Source organism: Fusarium vanettenii (assembly GCF_000151355.1).
Source record: "Fusarium vanettenii 77-13-4 chromosome 8 genomic scaffold NECHAsca_10_chr8_2_0, whole genome shotgun sequence".
NCBI classification, from domain to species: domain Eukaryota; kingdom Fungi; phylum Ascomycota; class Sordariomycetes; order Hypocreales; family Nectriaceae; genus Fusarium; species Fusarium vanettenii.
This window is the reverse complement of record NW_003315874.1, coordinates 1,153,627-1,172,944: the sequence shown is the minus strand read 5'-3', so window position 1 is coordinate 1,172,944 and position 19,318 is coordinate 1,153,627. Positions and strand designations below refer to the sequence as shown.

The following is a 19,318-nucleotide window of genomic DNA, read 5'->3' as shown; positions in this document are numbered from 1 at the left end:
TTTCCCGTCCGCCCCTCTAAGTATTCTGCGCCTTCTCCTCGCTTTTCTTCCCTCCTTCTTACATCCCCCCATCACCACCTCACCTCTCAACAATCATCCCGCACCAATCCGCCCGTCTCATCCGACCGGTGTACAGCTTCGACAAGGCCATCCAGAGCCCTCACATATATACCACCCACACAATCCCGCCTTTCCATGATCAACATACAATCATATCCAATGACCATCATCACGCTCGAGTCCACCGCAGTCACCCTTTAAACCCCACGGGAGCGCCGCGCAAGCGAGGAGCTAGCAGTTGAGAGCGAGAGCGAGAGCAACAACCTACGAACCAGACGATATTCAACCATCGTGCTGTCGGGCCCAGCCTAATTGCCCGATTTCCGAGCGCAACTTTGCCGTCGTCCTCTGTCGCCATCCACCCACGGAAACGCGACTTGACTTCGTCGAGATGCCCGGTGCAAGCGTAGCAGTCCTCCCGCCCCCCGCGGCCTCGACAGCGTCCTCGCGAAAGGCCTCGCTGGCACCCGAGCGCAAATACAAGTGCCAGTTCTGCAACAGGGCCTTTAGCAGGAGCGAGCACCGCAGTCGCCATGAACGATCACGTATGTGCCACCCCCTCTCGCCCCTCGTACCAGCCATCACCCCACGTCCCCTCCCTCACACTATCTTGCTCATCCATCCGCTAACCATACTGTAGATACTAAGGAGCGTCCTTTTAAGTGCATGAAGTGCCGGAGTACCTTTGTTCGTCGCGACCTTCTTCTGAGACACGACCGTACTGTTCACGCCAAGGATGGCGGAATTCCCCTTCACAGCGATGGCAAACGCCGAGCCGGCCCCAAGACTCGAGCTATCGGCACACCAGCGAAGTCATCCATCGCCATCGACAGTTCGACACTAGAGCAGATGGAATCTGGCGCCGACAGCATCTTCGATGTAGAGGCCGCCGCCATGCTCGTGGCAGACCTACACCACAAGGCCACTGCCGCGATGCGCGAAGATCATTCCTACGAGGATAGCCCGTCCATGACATACTCCCCTCATAGCTCCTCAGTTATGGAGTCAACAGTGACATACCCATCCGGCGCCATCGCATTGCCTCAGGTTCAGTGGGACGGGTTCATGTCTCAATCAATGACCGAGCCCAAGGCGCATTCTATCACTTCGAGCACTTCTGGATCCTTCGAATCTCAGCAATCTTTCGCCAGCGGAACCACCCTGCAACCTACCTCCAACCAGCTTCCTCCCATCGGTGGACAGAACTGCAACGGCCTTGTGCCAGCACTTCAGTCAATGATCAACTCATTACCAAACTCCGCCGCGGGCCCTCCCTCTCCCTGGGTCTCAGAGTCATCCAAGTCCGGTTACAAGGCACCCGAAGTGATGGGAGATGACGAACGGAACGCAATTTTGGATCACATTCGCAGCGCTGACAGCGAGCACGCCATTCCCGAGGGTTTCCGTCTTCCTGGCCTGGGCTCCTTGAACCGTTATCTGTCGACTTATTTCGGTCTCTTCCATCACCACCTGCCATTCCTACACCCCGCTTCTTTCCACCCTACCAAGGTCTCTCCTCCATTGTTGTTGGCAGTTCTCAGTATCGGCGCCCTTTACGCCTTTGACCAAGAGCAGGCTTACATGCTACACATCGGCTCCAAGGTTCTTGTTAACCAGTTCCTTCAGAGTAAGGAGAACTTCAGCTCTCGCAAGTGCCCTCTGTGGACCATGCAGAGCAATCTTCTGAATATGGTGTTCGCCAGCTGGAGTGGAGACCCTAAGGGTCTTGAATGGACGTGCTCAATCAAGAGTCTCCTCGCCAACATGGTCGCTGGCAACAGGTATGAGCTCAAGCTTCGCCAGGAAGCTCGCGGTACAGCCAAGCCAACTCACACTGAGTGGGTTGAGGACGAGGGTTGCCGTCGTACATACTACGCCGTCTACATCTTCTTTGGTCTGCTAACTCTGACCTACAACCACACCCCAGCCATCAGCTTCAGCGAGTTCGAGGACCTACAACTTCCCTCTACTGAGACGCTGTGGAACTTGCAGGTTTCAGACGAGGCAACATGGCAGGAGCACCTCAAGGCGTCGACTACTGTGACCTTTATGGAGGCGCACGACAACCTCTTCCAGGGCGAGACTCTCCGATACAGCACATTCGGAACACGCGTCATGATCAATGCTCTCTTCCTCGAGGTTTGGTATCACAAGCGCAGCCCCGAGGCCCTTCAAGACGTGGTTACCGAGTACAAGCTGCGACTCGCGTTGGAGACTTGGGAGAAGTCTGTCGACAAGTGTGAACCTGAGGCCTTCCCGGTTCCCATCAGCGCCCCCCACAAGGGCCATCCCTTGATCTTCAACGCTAGGGCCATGTACCGCAACGCCCGCGCCCGTCTCGAAGTTGACCTGAAGGCGGTGCAAGAAGCATTACGTTACCATGACCCCTATGAGGTTGCCGCAGCCATGACACACGCTCGGGATCGCGTGAAGCGTTCGAGTGAGATGATCAAGGTGATCGAGGAATGCTACAACTGCCTCGAAACAGTCGTCTCCCAAGGAGTTCGATGGATCGCGCGTGTATCGCCGACCAACTGGAGTGTGGAGCACGCGCTCTGCGGGATGGATCTGATGATCATCCTGTCGTTGTGGCTGTATCGCCTGGAACATGACGAGGAGCCCGCGACCCAGGAGGAACTGGCTATGTACAACAAGATCCGTCAGCTCTTGGTCAAAGAGATTGATGAGAACTACATGTCTCAACTGAGTGCAGTTGTGGCACGACTTTGGGGCTCCATACTTGACGAAGTTGTTGTTTGGGGGTAAGTCCACTTGTTATCAATATTTGCGACTGTCCAAGTGCTAACGTCTTTTGCAGTATTACACGACTCATGGGCGAGTCCTTCAAATTGCATTCTCAGGCTCTCGTTGGCTATGTCGACGACCCTGAAGCTTCCTCGAATGTCAGCACCCCGTCTATGACCTCCCAGGGGGCGGACGAGGACAGCGTGTACTAAAACTAATCGGCGATGACTGAAACGACATTTCCTTTGTACGCCCACGGCTGGGTTGGGCTTTTCCTTGTCTCCTACGCATATACCTCTCTGTTATTCTTTTGGTCTGGTCTGGTATGGTCCGGGTTGGTTTTCATCGTTCTCTCTGACTTCCTCGTTTCCGGCGCGAAGGGCTCAAGAGGGGGTTGGACTCGTCATCTCTCCTTGCACATCTATTTCCTACGGTTATTTCATTATCTCCTTGGCGATACCCGAGACAGGGCGGGTAATCGCAATGTCGAAAATCTATTGCAGGTCTGTTGGTGGGCACATTGGGTGCCCTTTCTTCGTCTCTCTCTCTCTCTTTTCCTCAGCATGATTTCAAAGGGTCAAACGGCATTAATCGGGCGGGGGTCAAGGACGGGGATCGGGAAACGGTTTTGACATTGGGCTTGCGCCCCGGACAGAGGGAACTGGATCATTTGCGCAGTGACAGCGCATGCTAATGAACTGCGATGGCAGGATGATTGGCTGGTCCAAGAATGGCTGGTGTCGCCTTCTACTTCCTCTGTTCTATATGCTAAGGCACCCTTATTGTTTGTAATGTCTGCTGGTCTTTCTTTTTCGGCTTGTGCGACCTGAAAGCTTGGTTCTGCTCTGGTCTTGTTTTTGATTTGGCTACGATTTTCATTCTTCTCTTCTCTTCTTAACTGTTAACCTTTAACCTCTTCATCTTTTTTTTTCCTTTTCCTTTTCTTGCCTTGTCTTTCAGATACCTTGTTCGATATACAGATTGCTTTTGTTTTGCGACCATGCTCAGCGAGAGCGGCATGGACTGGGACACAGCTGAGTATCCATGGACAGGGACCGGCCGTCCAGCGCCGCACCGTCGAGAGGAGGCTGGCCCATTCGCTCGTGTAGGCATAGATGATTAGTGTTTGCTTGAATAATCAGCACCTGTCAAACATGACCAGTTTTGGCACTTGTCTTGTGATGTGTGAATGCCATGTTGAATGAGGACGAGACATCCATTGTAAGAGGGATGTTGTAGCTGTATGGGAAGTGAGAGATAATCTGAAGATGGCATACCTAACATAGGGACCTGCCGATCTCAGTCGGCCGTGAAGCTCCGGCTGTGCCCTCCAACAATAGGTAGGCAAGGTAAGTGAGGGAGGATGATCTTGCCTGCCTTTACTCAAGGCCCTGATCTACATGCGTTCTCCAAATTCGAGTCTTCTAAGACGGGCAAGTACTACCCAGGTATGGAAGCAGGTAGGCTTGCTTCAAGTCGCTCAACCTGACATGAAGCTGCCCTCCTTGGCAGATAGGTATTCATGTCTTGCTCCTCTCTTAAAATCCATGGCTGGATACCCTTTTTGTCTTCAACTTCTAAGTCTGGTGCTCGATCTTTGTTTAGCATTGCTGTGCCCCCTCAGTATGTGGTTCCAAACGATGCTCCTGGTTGCGGCGAGTCAACTCGTCTCCGGCATCTGCGAGTGTGGATATTCAATTATAGATCTCGAAAACCAGCAACCCATCTTCTTCACAGACTACCTGGAGACCGACTTCGCTCGCCTCCCTACCATCTCACAGGACAACGACTGGGTGCGACAACAGTTTGCTGTCTCTGCCGAGGATGGGCGAGGCGATTACGGCAAGGCTTTTAAGCCCGAGAACATTCGAACTCGCATGGCAGAAATGAAAGGTCGACAGGACGAAGTAGCTGGCCTCCACCTCCTTGTGGGCAGTGTCATCGATGACCATGGTGCCATCTCGGGGAGCGAACTGGATACCGAGAGACAAGACCTTCACTGGGGCTCATTCCGGGCCGGTATGAAGTTGACACCGACCAACGGAACATGTGCTGCGTTTTTCTGGGTAGATGTGACCCGATCCTAGGGATGGGCAATTGCAGCTGACGGGGCCTAGTATTTCAACGACACCCAAGAGATTGACATCGAGTTCCTTTCAAGGGAGTTTGACCATGACAAGGGCATCTACCCCGTCAACCTAGTAGTGCAGTCGGAGCAGTCCCTAGAGGCTGGGTATGATGCGAGTAAAACTGGAACTTACAAGAGAGTCAACTTGGATTTTGACCCAACGGATGCCTTTCACGAGTATCGATTCGACTACACGCGAAACCGGGTTCTGTTCTACGCCGACAGCAAACTTATCGCTCGGATGGAGGGGGAAAATATGCCATCGGCTGGTGGCCATCTCATTCTTCAGCATTGGAGCAATGGCAATCAATGGTGGTCAGGGGGGCCGCCAACCGAGGACGCGACAGTCACCGTCAGCTATGTCAAAGCCTATTTTAACTCATCAGAACCCAAACACCAGGAGGGGTCGAGACAAGAATGTTTGAGATTAAAAGCAAGAAGAACGACAATATGCGCAGTTCCCGATGTGACAGAGCAGAATGCTTCGTCTGGCGGGCGCTTCTTTATTGACGATGAGACCTCGAACAAGAAAGATAGGCAAGTTGAAAACGAAGCTACAAGCTACGGAATTCGAGGGGCTACTATTGAAAGAGATATTGTGCTGGCTTCTGTAAGCATCTGTATTCTTTTCTCTCTGAAAGTCGTTTGGCATCTGCTATGAGAAAGCAGCAAGGGCTATCGAAAATTGGGTTTACGGGAGGATAGGTGGCTTTGAAGCAAGTTGTTCAGAGTAGTTTACAATTGAGAGTAACATGTTAAACCCAAATCCAACCCTCCGAGACAAGAGAATCAGCCGAGCCTGCTTATGTTCAACGCCACACATTCAGCTTGTCTAGGAATTGAGGTGCTGAGGCTGGCTGAGCTATATGGATCTAATGTAAGGGAAAACTTGGAACCAGTGATAGCTGACGTAGTTGAAACAGGCCGCAGGAGCTGAACAAAACTGGGCCTAGACCAGGGCAGACAGCTGGACAGGGCCAAGAAAGGAGGGGTTTCCAGGTCCATAGATGGAATGGGTATAAGTTCATCACATTCCCAGCTACTTGCCAGGTACTATCTCCAGCTCATACAAGTCGGATAGCAGTTCGCCCAACATGCCCACTCCGGAGTTTTTGGATATTGTTCTTGAGAACCAAACCGACTCACCGGCACTCTTTGCACACATCACGGGCCGAAATGACAAAGGCGTCGCTGTGCTCCTCGCCGACGGTCAAACGTTGCACCAGCCGGCGTCACCCTCCGAGATCCTGCAGCCCGTCGGAGCGGACCATGGGATCCCGATCGGCGGGCCCGGGTCACGGCGCAAGGTCCGGATCCCGCGCTTGTATGGGGCCCGGATCTGGTTCTGCAAAGGCAAACCGCTTACATTCCTGCTCAACCCGGGGCCGGCTATAGTGGAGCCGTCGGTTATGAACCCGACCGATCCCAACTTTGACGCCGACTGGGGTTTCTGCGAGTTCACCTTCAATGATTTCCAGGTGTTCGTCAATGTGTCTTATGTCGATTTTGTGAGCCTCCCTATCGCGCTGAAGCTCGAGAACGAGGCCGGAAAGGTCACACAAATCCCGGGCATGCCAAAGAATGGTCTTGAAGATGTGTGCGCCGGCCTGCAGCGTCAGGCCGCAAAGGACGGCGCGGGCTGGGAGAAGCTCATCGTCAAGTCAAAGGCTGGGAAGAACCTACGAGCCTTGAGCCCCAACGCAGGAAAGGAGCTTCACCCGGGTCTTCTTGAGGGTTACTTTTCTCCCTCGGTGGATGCGGCATGGGCTAGGTACGAAAAGGAGGATCTAGTGATCAACACACAGTTCGACTGGGGAGATGTCAAGGGTCGTGTGCGTGACGGCAAGCTGGTGTTTAGCAACGTGGGCAAGGACAAGTTGACCTTTTCCTTCTCCAAGCCGTCAACGCGGGACATTCTGACGTGCAGCACGGGGCCGTTTGCCGCCGGGGAGGGTGTGTCGTCGGCGCAGCTCAACGTCGGAGCCCGGCTCGCGGCGGCGCTCAACCGGGGGACGCTGGCCCGCAACGGCCGGCAGCCGGAGGGAGAGCGGGTGGAGGCTTACTACGCAGATGAGAGTGTAAGGTCGAATCACTACTCTCGAGTTTGTCATGAGGTGACGATCGAGGGGAGGGGATATGCCTTTCCCTATGACGATGTTGGTGCGACTGGTGGAGTTGACCAGTCTGGATTTTTGAATGATGAGAGACCCAAGGTGTTGACAATCATTGTTGGAGGGCCGAAGTGAAAAGGATAGAGAGAGATAGAGGAAATAGTTGGTGGAAGATAGAGAGGATGGAGAGTCAGCAGGCCGACGATGTTGGATAACGTTATAGACCCAGATACAGCCACAATGATTTACATGATGTTTGAAACGTGCACCGCCATTACTAGCAACGTTTCAACTACGGAGTATCTAAGCCTTATATCCGTATTCCGTATTTCCCGTAGTCTCCGGTTTGAAGCCATTTCTGTTGGGCTGTTTCGGCACATGGCAGCCGTTGAGCTGCATTAAACAAGGCAGGTCCAAAGACGGGGGAGACGCCTTCCCATCCTTCCACGCAATGAAGCACCGCCTCCTCCTCTTCCTTCAAGGCCCTCCTCCTTCATCACAACCAACAAACAAACAGAGAGGCTACGTAGATCACGGCCCTGAGTCAAACTTGGGGTTATGGGCCCATCTCGTCCAACGACTGCCGGGGCGCCTTCGGTATATGGCGATTCCTCCGCGTCTTGACAGCTATCCATTGGAGCAGGCCAGGCCAGGCTGGGTCTGCCAGTCCCGCAGCAAGGGTTCTGCTCCTCCTCTTCCTCCTCCGAGGAGCTGGCTCAGATGGCAGAGTGCAGAGTGCGTATCCCACCATCCCATCCTTCTCAATCTAACTAACTGACTAATGTATCTCCAGCGTAGCGTAGGGCTGCGTCCTTGGGCTGTTTTGTTTCTCGTCGGCCGACTAGGGCGGGCAGAACGGGTGCTGCGGATCCCGCCTTTGATTCAGCTCATGGACCTTTTTCAACGGCGCTAGGTTTCTGCTTCCTATCGAGGTGGACCCATGCTGTTGATCAGGGACCGTGGATTGGGCTGCTGCTAGCTTCCTAATGCATGGCCATGAGTGAAGTCGTCCGCACAGCCATGCTTGCGCCTTGCTGCACAACCAACAAAGTTGCACCACATCCATGGCACATCTGATCGTCTTGGGACAGACAGGTGGCCCTGGGGATTTTTGTTCTGTCCTTACAGGGCTGGCACCCCGTGCAAGTACTTAATCTTATTCATCACTTCCCATCTTTACAACCGTCGACTCATGAACGCCAACTCTCGTCATTCGTTTTCTTCGCTCTCGTTGAGGTCTTTTGGCGATTGACGAATTAAGTCCGGATATGGTCTATATCATCTCCCAGAGCTCCGCGGTCTACACCATCTTCTGGAACTCCTTTCCCACATCCACCACGCCGAACACCCTGGCCGACAGCCTGCTTGTCTCATCGTTTTTACCTAACTGGGAACTCGTTGGTCCTCACTATTACCGCTTTCAGGCTTGCAGACCTAAGCCAAGGGAAATCTACAGCTGTTAGAGGTCTAGACAACCAACCACCACCAATCAACGTCCATCATGCTACAGATTTGACAGAGCCTCTTTCCTCCGTCTTTTGCTATCCCCCAAGACGTGCCCTCGCAAATACTAGCCAGTCTTGCTTTCTCACCCATCCGATCTCAGCTGCCCCGCGAGGCGACGCCTCATCCGTCTGTCGCCATGGTTTACTGCGGGAAGCCCTCAGGGGGTTGTTCAAACTGTCGCCTCCGCAAGATCCGCGTGAGTTAGCCCACCACCGCTGCCCAGTTGATTCCCTACCTCTAGAGTTGCATTTCTCTTGCAGCCCACTGGCCCACGTGCGTGCTAACATGATAATCAAGTGTGACCAGAAAGAACCCTCTTGTGGGCAATGTGAGAAGCGAAATCAAGCTTGCCCGGGCTACCGCAACCTCGTGGACCTCATGTTCCGAGATGAGAGCTCTCATGTTATCAACAAGGCCGCCAAGACACGTTCTCGACCAGTTGCTGCGAAAAAGGCACAGCCCACCGCCCAAAGTCAAACGCCGACATCTCCGACACCCCTGTCCTCCACAGGGCCCTTGTCCTCCTCCACCAAATCCTTGTCCAAGCCATCCCCAGTTTTCGTGTCCGAATCAGGTTCCCTTCCCGGCCCTGCGTCCGCTCCCGCTTCCAAAGCTCCGGCGAAGCGATCCCGGAAATCTACCGCTCGGTGTCGGGCTCCGGTCCTGTCAGCCTTGACAAACAATCCTAGTCCATCAGCCTCCGAGTCTTCAACTGAGAGTCTGGATGATGGCAATGGCCTTTCTTCGGATCAAGCCCTCCTGGGTGACGCTTTGTCCTCTGGGCTTCAAGAACAGGGAACTGCCTTCTTCTTTTCTCGCTACGTGACGGCGGATTATGGCTGGTCTCAGAATTATGCCTTCATGTACGACGTATGGAAGCCCCCAGACTCGAACCAAGCTCGAGTCGATCCAGTGACCGTCAGCATGACAGCTGTTGGTCTCGTAGGGCTATCTCAAGTCACTGGTTGTTCCGAGACTAGGACACGAGCCCAGCAGAGCTATGCTATTGCCCTCAAGCTAACTCACGACGCCCTTCGCGACCCGGTTGAAGCAGTAAAAGACACTACCATGCTTTCTGTCTTGATCCTCGGCACCTATGAGTTCATCTCTGGATATAGCCCGCACACGATGCGAGCATGGCAGGATCATGTAAGTGGTGCCGCAGCCCTGGCACGCATGAGAGGCCCTGGGCAGTTTCAAACCAAAGCAGGTGTTCGCATGTTCCTCATGCTCTGCCATACCGTCCTCATCAGCTGCATTCAGAGTGGTCTTCCAATGCCGCAGACTTTAATTGACCTCCGGCGAGAGATCCCCCCTGCGTACCAATCCGGCGGACCGGCATGGCTGGTCGCAGAACCCATCTATAGGGCACTGCAGGTTCGGTACGACATCAAGACGGGCAAGCTCGCATCTCTCGACGAGATCGTGGACAAGGTGTCTACCGCCGATGAAGGACTCGCTTCCATTTTTTCCGATCTACCGGAACCGTGGAAGTACCATCATGTCCAGCTGACGCAACCGGATACTCGAGTCCTCGGAGAGACATGCCATGTCTATACAGGACTTATTGAATCTACCACCTGGAACGTTGCCCGGGGTATACGGATACTTTTGGCCGAAGCCATGATCGAGCAGCTCTGCTTAGACATTGGAGAAGATGATTTATACGCGCTCTCAGATTGCCATCGCAAATCGCTCGCCAAATCGATCACACTGCTGGACATGCTTGGAAAGGCGATTGTAGCCAGTGTTCCTCAACATCTCGGCGTTGTTAGCATCCGGGATGTGCAGAATCTCGGGGGAGAAGGGTATGCGGTGGCAGTTCCTGCGAAGAAGCAGATCTGCCGTGCTCTACTTGCCCCGGTTACACAAGAAGCGCGAGCCAGGTCTAAATCAGAGCCGATGACTAGCACTACTGGGTGTCTACCACTGTTTGATCCGACCAAGTCCAAAGCTCAGAGCGATAATGCAGAGCGTTTCATGAGCCTAGCAGGGGCCAACCACACTATTGTCTGGCCTCTATACGTCGTTGGCATGTCGTCAGCATGCACCCCTGAGACGAGACAGTACGCCATCGATAGACTGCAAGTCATGCACAAGGAGACCGCCCTTAAACAGGCACAAGTCGTCGCAGGACTGTTACAGGAAAAGGTTGCGCCACCCACGCTCAGCACGGCGTTGTTGGATGAGCTTCCCGCTGTCGAAATCGGAACCCTACCTGCCATGGTTTGACTTGCCATCCATCGCACAACCCGTCTGCTCGGCACATATATAATCAACGGCCCTTCCTATTATGTTCTATAGTTTCGCATTGTTGTCGCACGGACATATGCGATTAGACGTTGGGTATTCACACTGTACGCCGTCGCGTCGTCCCTTTAGCAACAATCTCTGAAAGATGAGAAGACTTTGGACAGACATACTAGAGTTTTTAAAGACAATATAATGCAAATCCTTGAAAGAATGGGTGTCGATGTCCTTGTTTACCAGTTGTCAAAGTTTCCGAAGCCTCTTCCTTTGACCTTTTTGCGTGCAGGTTCTTCCCATGTATCAACATCATCCAGATCTGCCTCGTTTGCTGTTGATGTGTTTTGCTGTACCGGGGCCTGGAGATACTTTCCAACACTCTCTTTGGCACCGGTAGACTCGATAGTTCCATCGTTCCGTATCCGCTTGCCGGTCCAGGTCGTCTTGTCATCGTCAGTACCACCCCTTAGCCGGATCTCCTCCTGTTCCTTGGTCTGGCGCTCCTGCTCCTTCTTTTGCGTTTGAAACTCGGCGAATGGGTCGTGAAAGACGACAATGTCCTTGATGACGATCTTGTTGAGGGGTCGGTTAGAACCATCGGTGGGAACATCCTCCATCTTGGAGAGGACATCAAGATTGGCGACCACGCGACCGAATACGGTGTGTTTGCGGTCTAGATGAGGCGTCGGCTTGTATGTAATGAAGAACTGGCTCGAGTTTGTGTTTTTGCCCTTGTTGGCCATTGAGACTAGAGACTGCGTTAGCTTCATGCAAGTGACAAGCTAATGCGAATACTCACTTGTTCCTCGAGCGTTGTGACTATGAGGGCCCTCAAACTCATCGTCAAAGTACTTGTTCCAGATACTTTGTCCTCCTCGACCTGTCCCTGACGGATCGCCGCCCTGAATCATAAAGTTGGGAATGTTTCGATGAAAGGCCACGCCCTTGTAGAAGCCCGTCTGCGACAATCTGATAAAGTTCCATACAGCCTTGGGCGCAAACTCTGGATACAGCTCGATGGTGAGGTCGCCCAAGTTGGTTTCTACTCTGGCGTAACCTGTCGTCTTGACGCGCTTCGGCTTGAGCATGTACTCTTCATCTGTGAGGAGAGCTCTCTCGCCACTCGTTTCGGGCGTTAGCCCTGTGCTCGTGAAACTGGCGGCGGCCTTTCCTGTAGTGTAAGTAGCCGAGTTGGCGGCCAACTTCTTGTCCTTGATCATATTCTGCCTGACCACGGTGGTAGTACCAGCAGCGGGCTTAGACAGAGCTGTTGAGCTGCGGTTAACGTCGCCACCTTGCTCTCGGGCCTTGCGCGCCTTGTCCACCGCTGCCTTTGCGCGCAAGACCTTGTCGCCCATGCTTCCCAGTGCGCCAGAGTTGATGTTTCCGGCCTTTCGCTCCTCCTCTTGGTCCTTGGTCAGTTGCGCCTCGTGGCCGTCCTTGAGAAACTTGAACTGATCCAAGTTGCGACTGGCCGCGTTTTGAGGGTCTTGGAGGGTAATAATGTCGGCGCGTGTAAACTCCTCGTCGCTCACAAGGTCAACCCACATCTTGGCCTTGATATTCATGCGCTCGACTGTATCCCAAGCAAAGACGTTGGCGGAGGTGCCATGACGGATCGCGACGATGTGTGTGTTGTCGGTAAAGACCTTGTATGTGACGGGGTCGATCAGGTCACCCTTTCCATCGCTGAGACCAGCTCCGAGCGAGTCTGACTCTGAGTTTCGAGCAAAGTTGAGACGAATCAGGTCCTTCTTCTGTAGGGGCTCGCCGTTGACGGGGTTCTGGTTAGGGTGCTTGTCGAGCCAGGCGCCGATGACCTCAACATCAAAGATGGTACCGTCGGGAGTGCATACGGGGTTCTTGAAGGGCTGAAGACTGGCGGCGCAAAAGTTGAAGGGGAGGCGACGGAAGGAGGCGTTGCTGTGTTGGTTGCGAGACGAGGCTCCAGCGCCGACGCTGGCGGAGAAGGCGTCAGAAGAAGACCATTCTGAATGGGTGATCTGGAGTGCAATTGGAGTTAGCGAATGTGATTATTGAGACGATATGATGAGAGTACTCACATATAGCTTGTCTGTTCCTTTACCCATCGTTGCGTTAATCCAAAACTACCAAGTCGAGAGGAGGATCTGCCGTCGATGAAGCAATAAAGATGAATTTCGCATCGCGAATGATGCGCCATGCTAACCATGGTACCTGGGGCTTATCGTTATCGGGACGACTGGCGCGATCGACCAGCCAATGACAGGGCAGGAGTCCACGGTTTCTCCTGCTGCCGCTGCTGACCTGGCATCACGGGCGGCCAATTACGTATACGTGGATACCAGGGTATCTTGCTCCCTTCAAACCGCGAGGCTCCCTCTTTCTTTATACCTGCGTCTTCTACATACGAGTCGAGAATCGACACCTTTTTCCTTTCAAGATATTCACCGGATTCTTTTGTCTCTAGGACCTCCCCCGTCGCGCAGAAGGATCCCTTTTGGCCGACTCGACATGCTCCATAAATTGTAGAAGCTGCGACGCCACCACTTAAACGTCCGTCTCGAAGCTCCCTACCTAGCTCTCCCTCTCTGTCCTGTCCTCGCCTCGACCATCATCCAACATCACACCCTCCTATCTCCCCACTACTTGTCCCGAAGCTTCCGCCGCAACAACGACATCGATATATCGAACATGAGGTTCCTCACGGGACTGCTCGTGCTGGGCATGTCCCTTTGGACTGCTGAAGCCTACGAGGTTGGACTGGTACGGCGCCATCGATCGGATCCTCGGGCGCAAGTTGCTAATGGTCCTTAGAGCGAGAAAGATGGTTACCAGGAATTCTGCACCGGTAAGCTATACAAATCAAGCTCATCGCGCAATTAGATCTAACATAGACCAGGCATGTATAGCCGAAGCTCATGGGGTGGACCCGTCGATCCCTTCATCCTCACCAAGTTCCTCAACACCAGCCAGTCCAACGACAAAGATCCGATGGCCAGCTTGGTGATATTCGAGTGGAAGGACAGGGGACTCATTGGAGTACAGGATCCCGACAACCCCGCCAACGTGAGCATTTGCGCAAATACCCCCCCAATCTCGGCTCCCATCTGACGTATCCATTTAGCGATTTGGAGTCTGCAGGGACGATCTGATCAAGCAAAACTTCTGTAACGAGACCGACAAGGGCAAGTTTATCCTGGCCCCCGATGCCGACAAGAAGTCATCGACTTTGATCCTCACCAAGGCTGTCCACCTCAACAAGGCCACCCCGATCAACTATGCCATCAAGAAGACCGGTTACTACTGTGTCTTGACGGGCAAGTTCAACACCGAGAAATACGATGCCGTTGTCGAGTACCGCAACGCATATGGCGAGCTTCAGGCCACACAAATTCCCAAGTTGCCCTTCTATGGCGGAATGACTATCCTATATGCTCTGATCGCCGTCTTCTGGGGCTTCTTGTACTATCAGCACCGTCATGACATCTGTAAGCGCGTCTTTTGACCATTGCGCTGACCCTTACGCTAACATATCACAGTGGCTGTGCAAAACTATATCACGGCCATCTTGATTTTCTTAGTCCTCGAGATGCTCATGACTTGGGGCTTCTATGGTTTGTAACCTGATCCAGGGGTTAACCAGCCTGTGCTGACCTGACTTAGACTACCAAAACCGCAACGGCGCCAACATTGGATCCAAGGTTTTGCTTACTGTTGTTGGAGTTCTCAATGCGGCGCGAAACTCATTTTCCTTCTTCCTGCTGCTCATCGTCTGTATGGGCTATGGCGTGGTGAAGCCCACACTTGGTAGAACCATGATTTGGGTCCGATGGCTTGCCGCTGCACACTTCCTGTTTGGGCTGGTGTACTCCATCACCAACCTCTCCATTACCCCTGAGACCGCAGGTAAGAGCTTATCCTTGGCCTTTCCGCGACATTTTTGCTGACTTGCTCCAGGTCCCTTTATCCTCCTGATTGTGCTCCCCCTGGCTGGCACACTCACTGCTTTCTATGTTTGGACGCTCAACTCTCTCAACTTCACTCTCAAGGACCTCCGTGAGCGAAAGCAGCACGCCAAGGAAGCCATGTACAGGAAGCTTTGGTGGGCCATCCTCATCAGCGTCCTGGTCATCTTTGGATTCTTCTTCTTTAACAGCTTCACCTTTGCCTCTTCCAGCGATCCTGACTTTGTCCCCTTCCACTGGAAGACGCGATGGTTCGTTCTTGATGGCTGGTTGAACATTGTCTACTTGGCGGACGTTGCCTGGATCGCTTACCTCTGGCGCCCTACTGCCAACAACCGCCGCTTCGCCATGAGTGACGAGATCGCCCAGGACGATGATGGCAACTTTGAGATTGGCGATATTGGTGTCCCTGGAGAAGATTCAGACGATGAGGAGGCTCAGTTGGGCAAGCCTCAGAACAACACTCAGGCTTCCAACGGCCTGTCGTTCTCTAGCTCGTCACAAAGTGCCAACCAACAACGAAACACTCGCACAGCTCCTCGCGAGTCACTAGAAAACGAGACCATCTTTGCCATTGGCGAGGACGGAGACAAGTTTTCTGATGATGGAAGTGACGACGAGGACGCGAAGCTTGTAAAAGCCAAATAAAAGAAGCCGTAGGGGCAAGGGACAAGATTGCGCATGACTGACAGCTGGCGCATCTTTGTATACAAGTAGGTACCTATGTGATGGGCAACAATTATGGGACTGGTGAATGAATCGGAAGTTTTTTGTGTCTTTTTGCTCTCTCTTTTATCCATTGTTATCTTGTATGGGCTGGGTTGCGTGACGTGTTACATAGTGAAAGGATAGAACCTGAATTTTACACGACTCCCTGAGTACTTATACAATTCATACCGATTTTGATGGGTTTACACGATAATACATGTGCTTTCTTTCCGCCTCTTGAGACGCCATTCATGGCCAATCTCTTAGCCGATCTGTCATGTCTAAGCATTGACATCGCCTCCAAATCCAACAGGTCGTCTTCGTCCATCGTTCTCTGGTAGAATAGCCAGAGCCTTGTAGAGCTTGCCCATGCCATCGGGTCCCTTATCAACAAGTCTCTTCCACGCTCCATCAATCTTGCCAGCAGTCTCCTTGTCGACACCAGGGGCCTTGGTCAACATCTCAGCACGCTCACGAATGCCCATCAGCTCAAGGAAATCTCCCTGGTTGATGGGGCCGTGAACCTCGATGCCCTCGCTCGCCGAGGTGGCCACCTCGGCAATTGCTGTAAAGTCGACGTCGGCGCTCAGGTCGACGAGACCGGGGGCGGAAAAGGGGCTCACGCGACGGTGCTGACGGATGCCGCGGAGGGAGTTGATGGGGATGGTGTCAGAGGTTCCGTAATCAAGGATAAGAGCGGCGCCACTAGGCTTGGGCTTGGGATGCTGGGGAGAGCCGCCGATGCGAGCGGCAAAGTCGGTGGCGTAGATGGAAGCATCTGGGCACACCTCGATGACCGAGTCCTGGACATTCTTGAGCTTTCGGTACCGGGGCGAAGACTCGGGGAGGAAGCGTGAGTGCCGCGTGGTTCCCGAGGAGAGGATGAGCTGGAACTCGGGGGGAGGTTCATGCTGCTCCAACTTGGGGGTGCCGAGGTCGGCGTGAGTTGCGCCGGGAGGAGTTGGTGATACCATCATCTCGCGCCACTCCATGGTGGGCTTGGTGTCGTGTGACGGCTGCTGTGGTTGAGGAGAGGTGGGGGACTTGCTTTGTGGTGGAGGAGCTGGGGCTGACTGGAAGCTGTGGATGGGGAGGGCATCAAAGAACTCGTGGGCGATGATAAAGGGCGTCTTGTCGGGTTCTAGACAATATATTAGTACGAGTTCTGTATAAGTTGATGAACGATACTCACCGATGGGAATAGACTTGATAGTGTCAGTCCAGACAATCTGCTTCCCGTTATACTTGCTTGGGCTATGGAAGCCAGCCTTGGACTCTGATGATGAAGCATCCGGACCGCAGAGAAGCTGTTTCTGGGCGTCTCTCAACTCCCGACTAGCCTCGACCATGTAGATGGCGTCAATGCTGTTAGACATTGCAGGGAACCTCTGGATCGTCTGGGAACAATCAGTAGCTCTTCTTAATAACATGATACGAATGCCAACTCACCCGAAGCATGTCGTCCATTAGAGTACCTCGACCGGGCCCAACCTCGATGAGCTGCACGCCCTGCTTGGGTCGACCTTGGCTGATCCATTCAGCGAGAAACCAGATACCAATGAGTTCCCCGAAGATCTGAGATATCTCTGGTGATGTCACAAAGTCGCCCTTTGATCCAAACTGGTCCCGTCCTTCGCCAATTGCTCCGGTGTAGTAGCCTCCAAGATCGCCCGTCAAGCACATGCGCATGTAGCTCGCCAAAGGAACAGGGCCGGTTGTCTACGATGTCAGCCTGGTATATATAATTGATAATTTGAATTCTTACAGAGATGGCCTCAAAGAGCTGCTTGGCCAAGGGCGTAGACCACTTCCTCTCACCCTCACCCTCGCTTTGAAGCCGTCGAACACTCGATGAGAAGCTTCTAGCAGCTCCAAAGGAAGACCGCTGCACCCAACGGCTTCCTCCGAGCCTCGTAAGCGGCCGAGCGCTGAGTGGTCTCATCATCTTCGGAGCCTGTCAATTGTGTAAGGCTTTGGTGAGGTTCTCATTGAGAAGGCGCCGGCAAGCACATGTCAAGCGCCAATGACGATGCTTTTCTTGGAGTTGAACAGCCGCTGCTGATAAGATAAGACAAATTCCCCGAGCTCGCAGGGAAAGCTCGAGCAACCCCGACTCTCTACACGCAACAACACACGAATCGATCGCCTCATTCAGTTTCGAATCTTGGAATAATTGAAGACAGCCTCTTTTGCATTAACGAATCGATCATTCACGCGCTTCACATCCCGCAATGTCCAGCAAGGGGCGGTGGGCAGACACCGAAGAAGACGCCCGTCAAGACGCCAAACTCAAGGAAGAGAAGCGACGCAAAAAGGCAGAAAGGGTCCGTAAGCTCGAGGCGGAGAAGCAAGCGCAGGCCGCAGCAGCCAGAGCATCTCTCGACGTCGACGATGACCGACCCTCGAAGCGACGGAGGATTACGCCCGAGCCCGGTGCTGGCGCCAACGAGAAGCAACCCCCCGCGAAACTGCTACGATTTCCTACCGGTGGCTGGTCCAAATGCAGAAGCGTCGAGAACTACGAGAAGCTGAACGATATCGAAGAAGGAACCTATGGATGGGTTGCGCGGGCGACAGACAAGGCTACCGGCAAGGTTGTCGCGCTGAAGCGGCTGAAATTGGATCCAGCAGATCGAAATGGTCTGCCGGTTACGGGACTGCGTGAGATCCAGATCTTGAAGGATTGCCAACATCGCAACATTGTTTCCATGGTGGAGGTTGTCGTGGGAGACGATGTATCACGACCAGACAAGTACGCGCCCTCTCCAACTGTCGAGGCATCTCAACTAACGAACCCACCTCGCAGCTCCCTCTTCCTCGTCCTTGAATTCGTCGAACATGACCTCAAGAGCATCCTCGAAGACATGCCTGAGCCCTTTCTCTCCTCTGAGGTCAAGCGCCTCCTCCTCCAGCTCACCTCGGGTATCGCCTACCTCCACGACAACTGGATCCTCCACCGCGACCTCAAGACGTCCAACCTCCTCCTTAACAACCGGGGCCAGCTCCGAATCGCCGACTTTGGCATGGCCCGCTACGTCGGCGATCCCCCGCCCAAGCTCACCCAACTGGTCGTCACCCTCTGGTACCGCGCCCCGGAGCTCCTCCTCGGCGCAAAGTCCTATGGCGCCGCCGTCGATATGTGGAGTGTCGGGTGCATCTTTGGCGAGCTACTAACGCGTGAGCCCCTTCTCCAGGGCAAGAACGAGGTCGACCAAGTCTCGCGCATCTTTGAGCTCTGCGGCGTTCCCACAGATGAATCTTGGCCAGGCTTCCGTCGCCTGCCAAACGCCCGAACCCTCCGCCTCCCCAAGACCGCTGCCGCATCCGGCTCCGTCGTCCGCGCCCGCTTCCCGGGCCTTACCTCGGCCGGCGCCGGTTTACTAGCCGATCTCCTATCACTAGACCCGGACCGTAGGCCGACGGCGCGTGAGATGCTCCAGCACGAGTACTTCCGTCAAGACCCGAAACCAAAGCCCGAAAGCATGTTCCCCACGTTTCCAAGCAAGGCCGGCCAGGAGCGGCGCCGGCGACAGGAGCCACATGCACCTGTGCGTGGCCAGGCTGCGTCTTTGGGCGATGTCGACTTTACTGGCATCTTTCAAGGGCGAGATCGGGAAGAGAGGGGAGCTGGATTCCAGCTACGGATGGTGTAGGATGCAAACTCCGTATCCAGTCATGATGAGAACGGCAAGGCAGGGAGTTGCCAAATACTTAACGACACATTATACCATGCCGACATAAATAACCATATACCCACAAGTAGACCACTGTAACGTTAGCATGCACCCCATGAATCATCTTCATTTGAAGCCCAAGCCTCACACAGTAGTTCCGTGTCAAACCACAGCACAATGACGAAGCAATGA

The 19,318-nt window shown here is 53.7% G+C and overlaps 7 protein-coding genes across 7 annotated transcripts; 6 read left to right on the top strand and 1 right to left on the bottom strand.

Annotated features, from left to right (window-relative positions):
- Positions 1-451: 451 nt before the first annotated feature.
- NECHADRAFT_62953 (uncharacterized protein) lies at positions 452-3,963 on the top strand (the record flags this gene model as incomplete). Its single annotated transcript, XM_003048971.1, has 3 exons — positions 452-605; positions 701-2,822; positions 2,879-3,963. The coding sequence occupies 3 exons, from the start codon at positions 452-454 to the stop codon at positions 3,015-3,017; spliced, it is 2,415 nt and encodes an 804-aa protein (XP_003049017.1). The 3' UTR covers positions 3,018-3,963.
- A 482-nt stretch (positions 3,964-4,445) lies between these two features.
- Positions 4,446-5,638, top strand: NECHADRAFT_122771 (uncharacterized protein; the record flags this gene model as incomplete). Its single annotated transcript, XM_003048970.1, has 3 exons — positions 4,446-4,871; positions 4,923-5,543; positions 5,603-5,638. 3 exons carry the CDS (start codon positions 4,446-4,448, stop codon positions 5,636-5,638), a joined length of 1,083 nt encoding a protein of 360 aa, XP_003049016.1.
- A 389-nt stretch (positions 5,639-6,027) lies between these two features.
- Positions 6,028-7,179, top strand: NECHADRAFT_95637 (uncharacterized protein; the record flags this gene model as incomplete). Its single annotated transcript, XM_003048969.1, has 2 exons — positions 6,028-7,011; positions 7,048-7,179. The coding sequence occupies 2 exons, from the start codon at positions 6,028-6,030 to the stop codon at positions 7,177-7,179; spliced, it is 1,116 nt and encodes a 371-aa protein (XP_003049015.1).
- Positions 7,180-8,686: 1,507 nt separating this feature from the next.
- On the top strand, positions 8,687-10,782 carry NECHADRAFT_46870 (uncharacterized protein; the record flags this gene model as incomplete). The annotated part of the gene is made up of 3 exons (XM_003048968.1): positions 8,687-8,746; positions 8,848-9,238; positions 9,305-10,782. 3 exons carry the CDS (start codon positions 8,687-8,689, stop codon positions 10,780-10,782), a joined length of 1,929 nt encoding a protein of 642 aa, XP_003049014.1.
- Positions 10,783-11,033: 251 nt separating this feature from the next.
- Positions 11,034-12,887, bottom strand: NECHADRAFT_95635 (uncharacterized protein; the record flags this gene model as incomplete). Its single annotated transcript, XM_003048780.1, has 3 exons — positions 11,034-11,545; positions 11,597-12,800; positions 12,861-12,887. The coding sequence occupies 3 exons, from the start codon at positions 12,885-12,887 to the stop codon at positions 11,034-11,036; spliced, it is 1,743 nt and encodes a 580-aa protein (XP_003048826.1).
- Positions 12,888-13,470: 583 nt separating this feature from the next.
- On the top strand, positions 13,471-16,187 carry NECHADRAFT_105089 (uncharacterized protein; the record flags this gene model as incomplete). Its single annotated transcript, XM_003048967.1, has 7 exons — positions 13,471-13,542; positions 13,594-13,627; positions 13,679-13,845; positions 13,904-14,267; positions 14,319-14,393; positions 14,443-14,685; positions 14,737-16,187. The coding sequence occupies 7 exons, from the start codon at positions 13,471-13,473 to the stop codon at positions 15,390-15,392; spliced, it is 1,611 nt and encodes a 536-aa protein (XP_003049013.1). The 3' UTR covers positions 15,393-16,187.
- A 1,380-nt stretch (positions 16,188-17,567) lies between these two features.
- On the top strand, positions 17,568-19,259 carry NECHADRAFT_62944 (uncharacterized protein). Its single transcript, XM_003048966.1, has 2 exons — positions 17,568-18,204; positions 18,259-19,259. The coding sequence occupies exons 1-2, from the start codon at positions 17,684-17,686 to the stop codon at positions 19,103-19,105; spliced, it is 1,368 nt and encodes a 455-aa protein (XP_003049012.1). The 5' UTR covers positions 17,568-17,683; the 3' UTR covers positions 19,106-19,259.
- The last annotated feature ends 59 nt before the right edge of the window (positions 19,260-19,318 follow it).

Bases quoted from the DNA above. Each gene is read 5' to 3' on its own strand.
- NECHADRAFT_62944 (XM_003048966.1), top strand. From the start codon at position 17,684: ATGTCCAGCAAGGGGCGGTGGGCAGACACCGAAGAAGACGCCCGTCAA. The intron at 18,205-18,258 runs GTACGCGCCCTC...CCCACCTCGCAG, and splicing joins GATGTATCACGACCAGACAA to CTCCCTCTTCCTCGTCCTTG.